General features: G+C 34.4%; 1 protein-coding gene across 2 annotated transcripts in view; it reads right to left on the bottom strand.

The window, feature by feature from the left end:
* The window catches only part of LOC128678056 (atrial natriuretic peptide receptor 1-like), a 179382-nt gene that overhangs the window by 118823 nt on the left and 45967 nt on the right, over window positions 1-14592 (bottom strand). Inside the window, exon 5 of one of the 2 annotated variants that reach the window (XM_053759309.1) lies at window positions 4375-4580. In XM_053759309.1, coding sequence (XP_053615284.1) covers window positions 4375-4580 — 206 coding nt within the window. Of the gene's footprint in view, window positions 1-3812; window positions 3977-4374; window positions 4581-14592 lie in introns of those variants that run through there. The other variant, XM_053759310.1, reaches the window with a different exon arrangement.

Genomic DNA, 14592 nt, shown 5'->3' with positions numbered 1-14592 from the left:
AAGAAACATAATATCTTCTTTAGTTAAGTGTACAGTAAATAGTACATCAACCTACCCAAATTCATTGCAAACTCGCCACTATTATCGCGCCATAGAGGTTCACGCTGGGTAACTTGAGGTGCTGTTGACTGTACTTACTTCTCCCTTATATAGGCTCCACCGCTATCTATCTATCTATCGCCGACGTAAATACATGAATTGCTTTGTTTGTATGTATGCTTTTATTTACTATAAACACTTATTTATACTTAAGCTTATAATAACCTATATGTACGCTTAAAATATGCTTTAACTTTTTTACGAATGCCCCGGGGCTTCGCTCCCGTGGGAATTTCAAGATAAAAAGTAGCCTATATATTATTCCAGATTATATTCTACCCGTGTATCAAATTTCATAATAATCGGTCCAGTAGATTTTGCGCGAAAAAGTAACAAACCTACATACACACATCCTCACAGACTTTCGTATTTATAATATTAGTAGGGTAAAAATATGATAACTTGTTACTAAATTGTAGCTTCAGACAGTATGTCCACTTCGAAAGCTCGGAATTTTTGAAGAGTCACCTAATGGATTTATTTGCAACGTCATTATGCTCTTCGTCTAAGATGTCTGTAGTAAAAGTTCATTTATCATCGGGTTCATTAATATTTATAATCTATAGAAATGCTATTCAGATATACCTACAGGAAGTGGTTAGATACGGTACGGTACTTAATCAATACTCAATATTTTTATTGCATACCATAAAGTTGACACGGTGTTATAAATTATATTAAAAAGCACATATTTATGGTCCCCGGCGGGCACAGCAGCAGCAGATGAGAGGAGGTCGCACTCAAAATAAATGTTTTGTAAATGATGGACTCAAATCAATTTAAATTCATATATCACACAGTTAAAAAAAATACTATTTATATTATTACTATTGAAAATATCTGTCATACTTACATAGTCAACCTAATTACAATTTATCAATAATAATTTGATTGTCATATCTGTTTAATGTTTATGTTTGCAAACTCTACTTAAATGTAATTTGTTAATAGTGTAATTTTCATATCTATTTTTATTTACTTTGGGAATATTATGTATAATTTATATTTTCACTTATATTTTTTGTTATAAATCTACACTTAGATGTAACTTCTTTTTTGTAGTTTATTTCCTCTTAAATTATTAATTTGGCAGCTTGATATTCCTTGAATAATTGCCTCTTGGCAAAATCGTTTTTTAAATTTAAATGTGCTGTGTACACGTGTGTTGATTTGTTGCCTAGCTTTACAAAAGTTGTCTATCTTAAATAAATAAATATGAAGTATAAAGTTAACTGGTGGCCCGCCCCGTCTTCGCTCGGATATAACAGTAATAAAATCTGTTGCGTAGTTTTAAAGATTTAAGCATACATAGGGACAGATAATTAACGAGAAGTGATAAGAGAGTGATAGTGATACAGATTGACCTCACGGATTCCAAAGCTATACGGATACAGGAAAAAAAGGAAGATCTAGGTCGAGATGACTTGAAATGATTCGACATGAAATGGCAAGTGAACACCAAAGACAGGCGTGGAAGAAGTTGGGGGAGTATTTTGCCAAGCAATGGGACTTATAAAGCTAGAATAAAAAATTGGTGCAATGAATAAATGTATTTTTTTTTTCGAGTCGAGATAGTTATAGATATATAGGAACAAATCACACAGATTGAGTTAGCCCCAAAGTAAGTTCGAAACTTGTGTTATGCGATACTAACTCAACGATGCTACTACTATACATACTACACATACTATACATATATAGATAAACATTCAAGACCCGGGTCAATCAGAAAAAGTTCATGAAAAACTATAGGCTTTTTAAGTCCCGGGTTATCAGCTAGTTAATATTTAAATTAAAATAAATGAATATTTTAAATGAAAGCTAATTTACCAAAAAAAAATCTCAAATAAGGGCCGTAATCTCCCTCTCTTCTGTGTGTTTTCCCGTTTCCTTCCTCAGCCGTTAAGCATCGGAGTCCAGGATCCGCTTTCCTACATTTTTGTCTCCACTTCGAACGGTCGTTGGCATCCTTAGTTGTCAGAACAGACATTACTTTTATGACTATATGTATATAGTGCCAAGTAGTCGCATACACACTAGTAAACTAAATCGTTGACAAGTGTGCAGGTTTCCTCGCCATTTTGCCTTCACCAGCAAGCAAGTGGTGGCCTATGAAAGCTGTACATTAAGTTGTGCGTAGCAAACAACGCGAACATTTACATTAATACCAATAAAACTGAGTTTTCCTGTCTATGAAATACTTTTTTATTGAATTTCCTTTCCCCTGAGTCGACGTTTTGTGGCCATGAAAACGAAACTCCTGTAAACGCGAAGGTTTTGTAAAGTTACAAGATTCGTTGAATATAATGACCTCACAGTACTGAATGATATAGTGATATATATTGATGAATTAATTGCTGGCAACAACTATATATTCTGGATGGCCCAGGACAGATATGGTTGGCGTAGATGGAAGGAGGCCTAATGTCCAGCAGTGGGTCACTGAAGACTGCAGACGATGATGAATATGTGATAATTATTATCATATAGATAGGTTCCTACTTTAATTATATGTACGTGTACGTGTCAACCGATAAAGAAATCGAACCGAAAAAGCGGTCTGTCCACCGCACCTCAAGTTATCCTATATAAATAGGACGCTATGCAAAGAATAGTGGTAAATTTACAATGATTTTGCATACTCTAATCTGCTGTTGACGTTTGTCCACTCAAAGTTCGCGCGTCCGCCAACGACTTTTTCTGTGAAATTTCTTTCGAATAAAGTTCGTAATTTGATATTCGCAGCAAGCGATTGGTTAGTGGCCACACAGGTTCCGCGGATAGCTACAGCGATCGTTAAGCTGGGTTTTATTTTAGTCCCCATAAAACGATAACTATTTCCATTTTCCCGCCCTTTTTGCAGAAATAGTTGTCGTTACGACAAATTGCTCTCAATTACACAAAACCATTTGGTTTCATAATATGTTAATGATGTGGGGAGAAAAAGAGAAAAAGTTATTTTATTATCTATCCTTACATATTATAAAACAAAGTCCCCTGTCGCGTCTGTCTGTTCGCGATAAACTTAAAAACTACCAAAATTTTTGTACGGTTTTCATCAATAAACAGTGCGATTCCTGAGGAAGGTTGTCTTGTGTAAACTTATTACATTATGTATCAAGTTTAATAATATTGAAGAGAACTAGCGGCCAATCCCGGCTTCGCTCGGTTGAAACCCACATGGGTTGTGCAACCCATGTGGGTTTCAAGTATTATGGCGGGTATACATCGCGAAACAGTTCGCCGAATTTCTGCTTATTCAGTATACATTGCTAGTTTTCCATTGCTGTAAATTAAAGCTCTCACACAAACTACGCAATGATTATAGAATCGTGTTTGCATCTCGTCTGATAGTCTGTAGCCTGGTCTTATGTTTATAAGTGGTACGTTTGTTGAGATTTTTGTTTTTTTTTTTGTATGGTCTACTTTTTGTGCGGCCTGTGTGCTGTTAGGTACTGTTTGTATGTAACTCTATAATAAAGTATTACCTACAAACATGGTATTGTATAATGTGTTTTGGATGGTATCCACATTTGCAGTAGTTCGAGGACGTAGCGATCAAATGTAGTTAGCATTGATAAAAAATCCCGCTAAACATGATAAATCGGTAAGAATTTAGTGCTGTGCAGTGCGTTAATAACTATTTCAAAAGTGCAGCACACAATTATGTGCTTTATGATTCCATAACCACCCCAATTCGCACACAAACTCACTAGAATACGCGTTTCCTACGTCTTGCACCAACATCTCTTCATGGCTCTGCTGAGCCAACAATTCTTTCGCTAAAACTGTGAAGCCTTCGTATAGCAAGAAGTTGTGAACGGTACTTGCAAGGAGGAACCCCCCACTGGCGCCCACTATTTCGGAGTACGACGGCGTGTCGTAGAGTAAAACCAAACGCTGCCAGTCGAATCTGTTGAAAAATTGTTACTAGTAGCGACATCTAGTGGCGAGTGGCTGAAGTAAGCTCGATACGCCATCTGTTGTCGAACTTCTATGTTTGTTCAGTCATTTTTTAGTAAGTAGTACATATATTTAATCTTACGATAAACACAAAAAAAATAAGTAATTTTTGTAACTAATAATTTATCATGTGTAATTTATATTTTTAAAGAGAATTAGTTTAAGCGCCATCTATGGTTACAAAATGAGAGTTATGCAATTGTGTAGCAAGTGATACGATGAGTTTAAGTTAGTTTTCCAGGTCCTGGGTACTTACCTGTTATTAGAATTAGACGATGCATGTTAGACCTCCACTAAATGATTACTACTTACTTGTATACCTGTATGCTAGGTAAAACTTGAGATTTTCCGAGTTGTTTCTGCCACCATCAGACTTCGTGTCCCAGGGGATGTATGTGATGTTCTCTTGTTTCAGATAGTTGGCGAAAGTTTTCATCATGAGGTGGCATGTGGACTTTCCGGCTACGTGCAGTTGGCTCTCGGACTCCGAGATGAGGAGAAGTTGTTGCCAGTTGAAGCTAGATGGCGTTGAAAAGAAAAGTGTTAGTGCGAGGACACACGTGCGGAAAACTGTGCACTTATTGATTAATGTAACCAAGAAAACACATTAGTTCTATTTTATCGTCTTTAATATTTGTGATTTTTTTAAACATAACTGATCTGCCAAACTATAATCGCTGCTGGTTACAATACTCTATTGGCATTGTGTAAAATCTATTTTATTTTTTTGTAAAGTATTATGGTGGAATAAAAATCTCATATACCTACATATACATATACCTAAATAGACACACATATACATACAAAAATGAACTCTCTGATAAGTACTCCTTTTTTTGGGCACTAGTGTCATAAAAATTACTTCATTAAAATTTGACGGAGTATTTTCTAGAAACAATATAAAAAAGTTTAAGTGCATATTCGCAGCCATCTCTCACGTAATTCATTCGTTACAAAACATGCTCGAGTAGAGAAACTTACAACAGTTGTTGGGAAAATGTTGTTTTCCTACGAGATGAACAGGCAAAATTATGCTCGCGTATCTTCCCTTCTGAGATACGATGAGACCTAAATAAAATCGGCCATGTGTGAGTTGGAATCGCGCACGATGTGTTCCGTACAGTTCTCGGCAAACACGGCAAATAATTTCGTATGTTGTATGGGAACCCTTTTATATTATATTCTGTTTTTTTGTTGGTGTTTGTTTTTATAGCGTCAACAGAAATACTTAACATGATCTGCGAAAATTTAAAGTGTATCTTGCTTCAATAAACGTTTTTAATAATAATAATATTTACTACGCGGTAATATTTGCTAACATATATTTAAAAAATATATTAAATATATTAGGACAAATATATTAAATACATTATGAATAACGAAGGTCTGGATTTCCCATTGAAAGCTATAGATACTTTAATTATATAAAAACAAAACTTTTACTCTTATCAACATAGTGCTAAACTGTGTTATTTTTAGACACACAAAGTGGAGAACTTTTTAGATAATATTAATTGTATTTATCTTATCTACTAGTTGATTATTATAAGTGATTCTATAATTAGATTTGATTTAATATGTGATGTTGCAATGCGTTTGCTGATAACGATCTTTATATTAAATTGATAATTATACTTATCTATCTATACATATAATAAAATTGTATGTGGGCTATGTATGTACATATAAAATATTAAATAAAAATAATTATATGGGACTAATAGAAGCCAAAACAATTTTTTACTTAATTTTTTCTGTCAGTTTGTTTGCGAATCACACTAAAACTACCAAATGGAATTTGATGCGGTTTTCACTACTCTATAGGGAATAGTCTAACCTGAAATCTGGTATAGGTTTCATCGTGATACGTTACTTAGAAGTCGAGATATTGACAATGACAATAATAAGTTAGTAGCGGACGCAGGAAATTAACGGGGGCAAAGCCGCGGACAAAAGCTAGTATACAAATTACGTACGTATAAGTACTAAGAGGTTAAAAAAAATTGTAATCAAGCGGGAATTAAGCCACGACTCTTATCTAACCTGGACAACCACTGATCTAAGCTATCAGTTAGGCCGAATCAATTGCATACCATACATACATAAATTCTATGGCAGACTGTCCCTTAAAAATTGTATTAAAACATAAAACAATCAGCTTTAAGCTGCTAGTGTATTAAATAAACAATAATAATAATAATAAGCCCGCAGGGCAGCTTGTGGCGAGCTGTTGGGGAGTAGCGACCCCACGGACCGGCTCCCAGGGGAGGCCCCTGTTCCTCACCTCCGCCTTCCTTCCCCAAGGTCGGAGTGGAAACCGAGAGGTAACAGGACCGAGCGAGAGCTATATGCTCGAAGGGTGGAAGTGTAAAATGTCATAACGCCGGGGGCGTCTGACTGGATCACCATGATTTCGCGCCCCGCAGACTCACCTCTCTACACCCTTAGCCGCCCACGCCAATGTTGCCCCTTTGTCGCCAATCGCGGCGACTGATTTGAGGGTGAGCGGCGAGTCACCACTGAATAGTCAGTTATCATGATTATGACCGGTGACCGAACTCTTTGCAATAGCCCATTCTCAGTTCATCCAAATTTCATTCTATAGACCAGTACTTCTATCCATTATTCTGCAATAGTTCGCACTCCCGCCGAGACCTGCTCATGGGCATATCATTTTATTGGTATATTCGCGAGCGGGTTTTGGCGGGAGACTTACACAACATCAAAATTCTCCAAAGGGCCTCTACGTGTTGGATCCATATCCCCACGCAAGCCTCTCAAAGGACCGGACTTAGTGCCGTGAATTTATAAAAGGAGATACAAAATAATAATTCAGCTAACAAAGTTCACAAGAACACAATGATGAAGTTTCACCAATTCATCTCACTAAACCGTCTTTTCATTCCACATTTTTCCTGAACTTCTTTTCATTTTGCGAAAGTAATTTGTCGGCACTTCCTTCGTGAAAAGTTGAAGTTTATTTTACGAAATTGAGTTTAAATTTTTGTTTTATTTGCATTTGGACAGTACGCGTTGTAAACTTTTACGCTATACCACACTATCGGCGAACTTAAGTACCGACGCGAATGAATGAACCTTAAGTACTTTATTTGAGAGTATTCTTTCTATGAGTTTTCCTAGGAAATTCTTACAGCTAAGCCCGCGTAGAAATTTCTTTCTAGGTATAATTTATTAAATATTACAAATAACATGCATACAGCCTTGTATTAATACTATGCAATGCAACTAATGCATCCCCAAGGTAAAGTAGCTGATCCTAACTGATGTTACTTACAAATGCGAAAGTAAGTTTATTTTCTACCTCCTAACGTTTAATTTACTCGTCTCTCAATCAATGTCTTTGAGATTTTGCACAAATCTAGCCAGAGTAAGAAGCACGGACATTGAGTACCATTCGTCCCGGAAAAAATAACTGGTCCGGTGGAAATTCACGTAGTCAGAACTACGGGCAATACTTACGGCAAAACTTAGTTAAGTAAAATATTTAAATGTAAATGTTTCAACAATCTTGCTTTCCTTTCAACATTTTTTTTTCTTCATTTTATGGACATTTAAATTCAGAAGCATTCGTGTTTATCGTATTTAAATAGTTTTTTTTTTGTTTTTCTTTACATATGTATGTATAGCAGCGACTGTAACTATATTTGCACACCCTTCTATGGTAAGGCATGTCGAGTCTTTTAAGATGTTATGTATCAATTTACACATGTTTTTGCAAATAAAATATTTTTTATCTTGCTTTTGAAAGGAGAGAGAAGAGATTGAAAAATAAATCAAAAATGTCTCATAATTCAGTCAAATTTTGTTTATCAAAATATTAAAACGAATCATGTAATATTTTATCCCGGATATTATTATTCCGGCGCGGCCACGTTGGGGTTTATTAATGGTCTACAGTTGCGGTGGGAATAACAACTCGGTTCTGACTAAGAACTTGTATAGAGGATATCCGGCACTACATAAATTAGAAGAAGGCTTTCTTCTAATTTCAAACAGCCTAAACTTATGTATATATAACAGTGCTTTCTTTTTCTCTATTGAGCATTTCAGTCGGACTGATGTACAATCTCATGTGGCACGAATAGGATTCAAACCTGGCACCTTTCGAGCCACAGGCGGGCTTAACCATTACACCACCACCGCTTTATCTATACCAATTGTGAGTACAATTGTTAAATATTTATCGAAAGTTTTTAATTGAAACAAAAAATTTGTTCTTAACTCGCCCATTACGAAAGCGAAGGTTTTGTGTGGATGGATTTATTTGTTCAGCGACGCGTCGCCTGAAGCAACAAGGGTACAAATGAATATTCATATCCTGTTAATATTGTGTTAATCTGTGTTATACTCACATATTAATGTAAGAAATATGATTGCTATCCCGGTGTAGTAGGAACACAGGAGAATAGAAGTATCATCTCCTAATATGTATCTTCTTAATCCCCAGCTTATCATGGGAAATCATTTGTCGTAGGGGATCCCTTCTCCTGACATATATACCTACATTTTCATATCAGAATATTAATATACACTCAATTTCATAACCGCGGAGCCTTTTAAGCTAAATTATACCTATGCCAGAGCACAGACATACTTCCAGAGGTTCTAACACCTGTATTGTTAACATTTAAATTGACTAATAATCTATTTTATTTTTGAAAAATCGAACAAATGTTTTTATTAATTTACTTGCAATAACCTACAATCAAATTGCACTGAAAATGTTTGCACCACGGAAAAATTAAAACTCTTTTTTATCGTTCCGAGATTCGCACCCAGTCTAGTAGCCATTAAAATGTCAACACCAATCCCAATTGATAATTAAACAAAAAAAAATTGACTCGAGAATCCAAGAACAACCATGTTATGGACAAGGCCAAAGAACATTTCTATAATTCAAATTGCCCGCGCAGTTTGAATTATATTCAATATGAGAAGGCAATCTGATAAATACAAAAATTATTAAGAACAAATTTTCAAAACAGTTATCTTTAATTTTAGTGGTTTTAAAAAACTTGTGGATATAAAAAGTAACGCATGTGCTATTTCATCAGAAACCGTTTAATACTTCTTTTAGAGTGCTTGAGACTACAAACATTCACCTGTCAATTTTGACATTGACATAAACTTGCGCGCCGCGCCGCCGACATTTAGACAGAATGCGTTTCTCTGCGTAAGTTCAAGTTACGTCAAAGTTGACGGTGCAACCAACCCTTAGTGCGTATGAACGAACTTTCATTGAACAAAGTTAAGTAAATATAATAGTTTCCAATGGTCATCGTCAAGCCTTCTTTGATCCCAAAAGTTTGAATTATATCGGATTATCAAAGTTTCTAGATTTCATACGCGAATAAGATGAAGGATTGTGGAAAAAATATATACATATATGTATATTGAACCTCGGTGTGTATAGATTTTGATAGGTTTGAATTATTTTAGGTGCCGTAATAACTTGCCATTGAAATTTATTATCACTACATAGTATAAAACAAAGTTACTTCCCGCTGTCTGTCTGTCCCTATGTATGCTTAGGTCTTTAAAACTACGCAAAGGATTTCGATGTGGAATTTTAATGGATTAACTTAATATCCCATGAAACAAGTTTCGATCTTACTTTGGGCCTATCTTAATCTGAAATCAAAATCAAAATCAAATCATTTATTCAGAAATTAGGCCTTCACAGGCACTTTTTCACGTCATATTCTAAATTAAATGATGTTTACCAAAGCTACAAACTACTAGCATTTCGGAACTGTGTAACTTGTCCCTATATATTATTATTATTATACTAATTATTCAAAGGGTGACGTCAATGTTCAACAAACGTCAGAATAATCAAACTTGCTTTTCTTCTAATTATGATTTCTGAATCATATCTGACAGCTGCCATAAACACAGAGTTTAGATAAAAGGTAATAAAATTGTATTGTAATAGTAGTTCATGTTGATTTTTATTTAATGTTTGTTTTTTTTTTTTTTAATTCATAGGGGGACCAACGGCTTGTAAAATAAAATCGCGCAAAAACTTATGGTCAATCTTTTAAGCCGTAAATTCTTTACTTCTTCCTACCAATGTTATAAATGCGAAAGTTTGTCTATGATGTTTGTTACTCATTCTCGCAAAATCTACTGGACGGATTGTTATGAAATTTGGTACACGGGTAGAATACAACCTGGAATAACACATAGGTTTCTTTTTATCCCAAAATCCCAGCAAAATGTTTATGGCAATATTTATATCTTATTTAAGAGATTTTTAAAATAAATAATGAAGCAGAATTTGAAAAAAAAGAAAGAAAGGAAGCAGTAAATTTTTTTTAAAGAGGAAGCAGTAAAATTTTTCTTATGTCTTTTGTAAATCATTGTTATCATTGGTTGCATCTAAAGCATAAAAATACCTTTAAATTTTGACGATCTATATATATTTACTATATGCCAGACCTTAACCTCATTGGGAATGCTGTTGTTGCCTATGATGCCTGTACACAAAGCCTTTAGCTGGCGAAGGATTTTTGTCTCTTAATCGCCTTGTACAACAGTGATTGTACAACGGGAAGATAAAGCGGGAACCTCACGCTCGATTTATTTTCTCAACCTTTTATAGTTTTTTTTTTGTTTATCTATGTCAATGACAAACATAACACTTATATGTTGTCACCATCGGCGGGAAGAAATGAAACTCAACTCTATTAATTCGTCTTTGAGCTCATTTTGCATTCTATAAGATTTCCTAATCCTATCAAGAATTCCCGTATGGCCCCTATCCTTGCGGTCTAGGGTGAGCCGTAAAATTTTTAGTTCGGTGAAATAAAAATAGCGAGGATAGAGAAACAAGTCGTTTTTGAATCTCTTTTAAAGCAGGTATTACATTAGTATATTTGGATTTATAAACTTCAAGGTGCCCAACTTCAATGATTTAGATCCATGCCTCATTTGTCCGTTGCACTCCATTACGATGACATCCGTACACGTCATTACACCTTAGAAACCTATAGAAAATAACGAAGCATTGCACAGCTACAGATCGCAACCGGTGCTCCGTTGTGATGCGTAGCTGTGCAATGGGGCATGACTCTTAAAGGCCACTTCGCTATTGCGCAGGCAAAACAGACACGAACTTTCTCTGCCTAATTCGCGGAAAGGTAATTTATTGTTGATTAGCTGATGCCCACGACATTTTTGGTTAAGAATCAAAATTATTAAAGAGAAAATAATATAACCCTGAAGGCATATTCTATACATAAATGCCAGTTTAGGCAAGTTTTTAATTATAGATCACCCGTCGATATCGAAAGGTCGTAAATACCTATGCCCAAACTGTTTAATAACATATGACTCTTCTTCCATATGATCCAGATCTTTGATTTTAATACCTCAACAGAAAATGCTCATCAGGCTGAACAACTTTTGTTAAGGCGTCATTTCATTATTTCCTATAGTTTAGCTGGACCATCATGGGTCTGCATCAGGTGTTCCAGATCTTCGATTCTTATACCTCAACAGAAAATGCTCATCAGGCTGAACAACTTTTGTTAAGGCGTCATTTCATTATTTCCTATAGTTTAGCTGGACCATCATGGGTCTGCATCAGGTGTTCTAGATCTTCGATTCTTATACCTCAACAGAAAATGCTCATCAGGTTGAACAACTTTTGCTAAGGCATCGTTTCTATATTCCCTATAGTTTAGCTGGACCATCATAGTTCTCCATCAGGTGTTCCAGTTTTCAAAATCATTTATACCCTATATGTTGCCCAGATTTAATAGCTATATAAGAAAAAAGTTTAATTCGAATCCGTCCAGTAGTTCCGGAGATTAGCATGTACAAACAGACATACAGTCATAGACACAGTTTTTTTTAATATGCCTCTTTCGCCTAATTTTGTTTTTGTGTAAATATATTCAATGTACAGAATTTTTTTATTACATATGTATTTGATACTGATAGTGTTCTCTAAAATATTATCGTTCCAAAACTTGTTATCTGATATTCTGAGAGTCATTATTATTTTTATCATATTGCAGTACATTATTACGTGTTTTATTCCGTACCCTCTTTGTATAATGCAACATCCGAGAGAATTCTCAAAGTATTCGCATTATAGTCACGGCTAAGTGATAAAATAGTGATAAAACGAATGGTATATCCAAGAATTTGCGACCCTCTTTATTATACTATAAAATATCCCAATACAAAGTTCGATTGAAGAAAATTCTGTTTTTTTTTGTGAGTCTACATTCTTCTGTTAGTATAACTGGATAAAATATATTTTTTGTCATTAAACCTAGATAAACTCAAAGACCTTAATCCAAACTTCCTAGCTAACATTATAAATGCGAAAGTAAGTTTGTTTGTCACCTCTTCACGCTCTATCTACTCTACCAATCTTCTTAAAATTTTGCATACATGTAGTTTGAAGTATGGAGAAGGATATACCTTTTAGCCCGGAAAATTAACGCGGTCGAAGCCGCGGGCAAAAGCTAGTTTAGTATATTTAAATGATTTCCATAGTAGGAGGGTTGTAAGAACACAATACCTAGCTCCTAAGTTAGTTCAAAACTTGTGTTATGCGATACTAACTCAACTAGGCTTTATTTTTATAACATAACTATAGCTTCCTCAGCTATAGAGTTTCGAAGTCCACTTTCCTTATTTTAAACATCATCCAACGATAAAGACATCAAGCCAACACTTCTTAATTGCCATTTATTTTGCAAAGTATTGGTGTAAAAAAGCCAAGGAACCGTAAAAATCCTTATGGTTTAGAGGATATATAAAAAGGAGGAAGATATTAGTTATTTTATCCGAAATCGATTTGTTTTTAGCTAGAAGATCGTTAACAATTAATTATTTATCAATAAGGCCGAGAAAACATATATCGTTGGTAAATAAAGATACTGTTTCAAAAATAATGGCTCGTAAAGACGATGTTTACAGCTTTCTTCGATCATAAAATTGGCAAATCACATCATGCCTAATTCATATAAAATCATATCTAATAATTTATTCAGAAATTGGACCTTTAAAAACACTTTTTCACCGCAAATTTTATATTACATAGTAATTTCTCAAAAGGTACAAACTATTCGCTAAGTACTGGTTAACTTTTGGAGACAGTTTTAATGACAGTCTTTTAATAAACCTATAATATAATAGTGTTAGAACTGAGGTTAATATTGGAGCCGCAAAATAGTGTATATCGTTTTTATTTATCTCCATTTTACCAAAAACGGTAGATCTAAATAAAATTATGTCATCTGGCGTGTTTACTATTGTAAATTATAATAGTTTTTTTTTAACTTAAGTAGCTTCTGCCCGCGTCTCCGTCTGCGTGAATTTACTACATGATCAGTTATTTATGTTACAAATAAAGTATGTCTAAGTCTCTCTTTGTATTCCGGAAATGCAAAATGTCAAGAAGGTGGGAAGAGCAAATAAAACGTGAAAAGCAAACAAGAAAACTTACCTTCGCATTTACATATGTTAACTAGTTAGTTATTTTTATACTGACGAGTTCCGCAGTTTACCTTCTGTTTAAATAATTTAACCATTAACCATAAACTAATGAATAAATAAGAATTCGGTTCCTTACACAGCTATATTGCGTCTTAGCCCAAGGTTTGTTGTCTTTATTTTTCTATTCCATTTCACATACTATAAATTATTTATTTATATATATATATATTGACTTCGTAATTGTTGTTATTGTTTATTCGGAATATTTTTCAATAATATATATATATATATATATTCCGAATAAACAATAACAACAATTACGAAGTCAAAAACAAGGGTTTTATGTAATAATGATCTGAAGAATTTTCCTGTTATTTTCGCTGTCTCGAGCGTATTAAACTGACAAACGATAAGTCATTGCTACATTACTGATATTGGCAAACATATTTTTTTTCTTATCATCATATCATTGATAGTTCTAGCTTTTGCCCGCGTCTTCGCCCGCATTAATTTTCCACGGGAACAGTTATTTTTCCGGGATGAAAAACCCAATGTTCTTCTCCATACTTGTAACTACATGTATGCAAAATTTCAAGAAGATTGCTTGAGTGGATAGAGCGTGAAGAGGTATCAAACAAAGTCACTTTCGCATTTATAATATTAGTTAAGACGTGTTAGTGTGATCATAGTTACCTAACTTTAATTAATATTTATACTAAGATAACAATAAATTTAGCTAGTCGTAGGCTTCTACGCCATAAACCGGGTAACTTCTAGCCAAAAAAAGAGATCTTCTTTCAAGTGTGTTATTGCTTATACTTCTATCTGATTTTAACTTTATTTTTGGAAAAAAGTTGAGAATTAGAACTCCAAAGCTAGTTCCATAAACCAACGCATTTGTACAAAGTAAGAAATCTTCATTTAATAAGAACAATCATTGTCTATCACGGATTCATCTCTTCGAGTCTCACCGGGGATTTTTCCGTCCAAATTTTAACAAAACGACTTAATGTCGATATCGAGATTTGATGGGCGGATCTTCGTAAATGATCC

The sequence above is a fragment of the Plodia interpunctella genome, chromosome 19 (assembly GCF_027563975.2).
Source record: "Plodia interpunctella isolate USDA-ARS_2022_Savannah chromosome 19, ilPloInte3.2, whole genome shotgun sequence".
NCBI classification, from domain to species: Eukaryota; Metazoa; Arthropoda; class Insecta; order Lepidoptera; family Pyralidae; genus Plodia; species Plodia interpunctella.
Note: the sequence above shows the minus strand (reverse complement) of the source record. Positions and strands in the feature narration are given on the sequence as shown.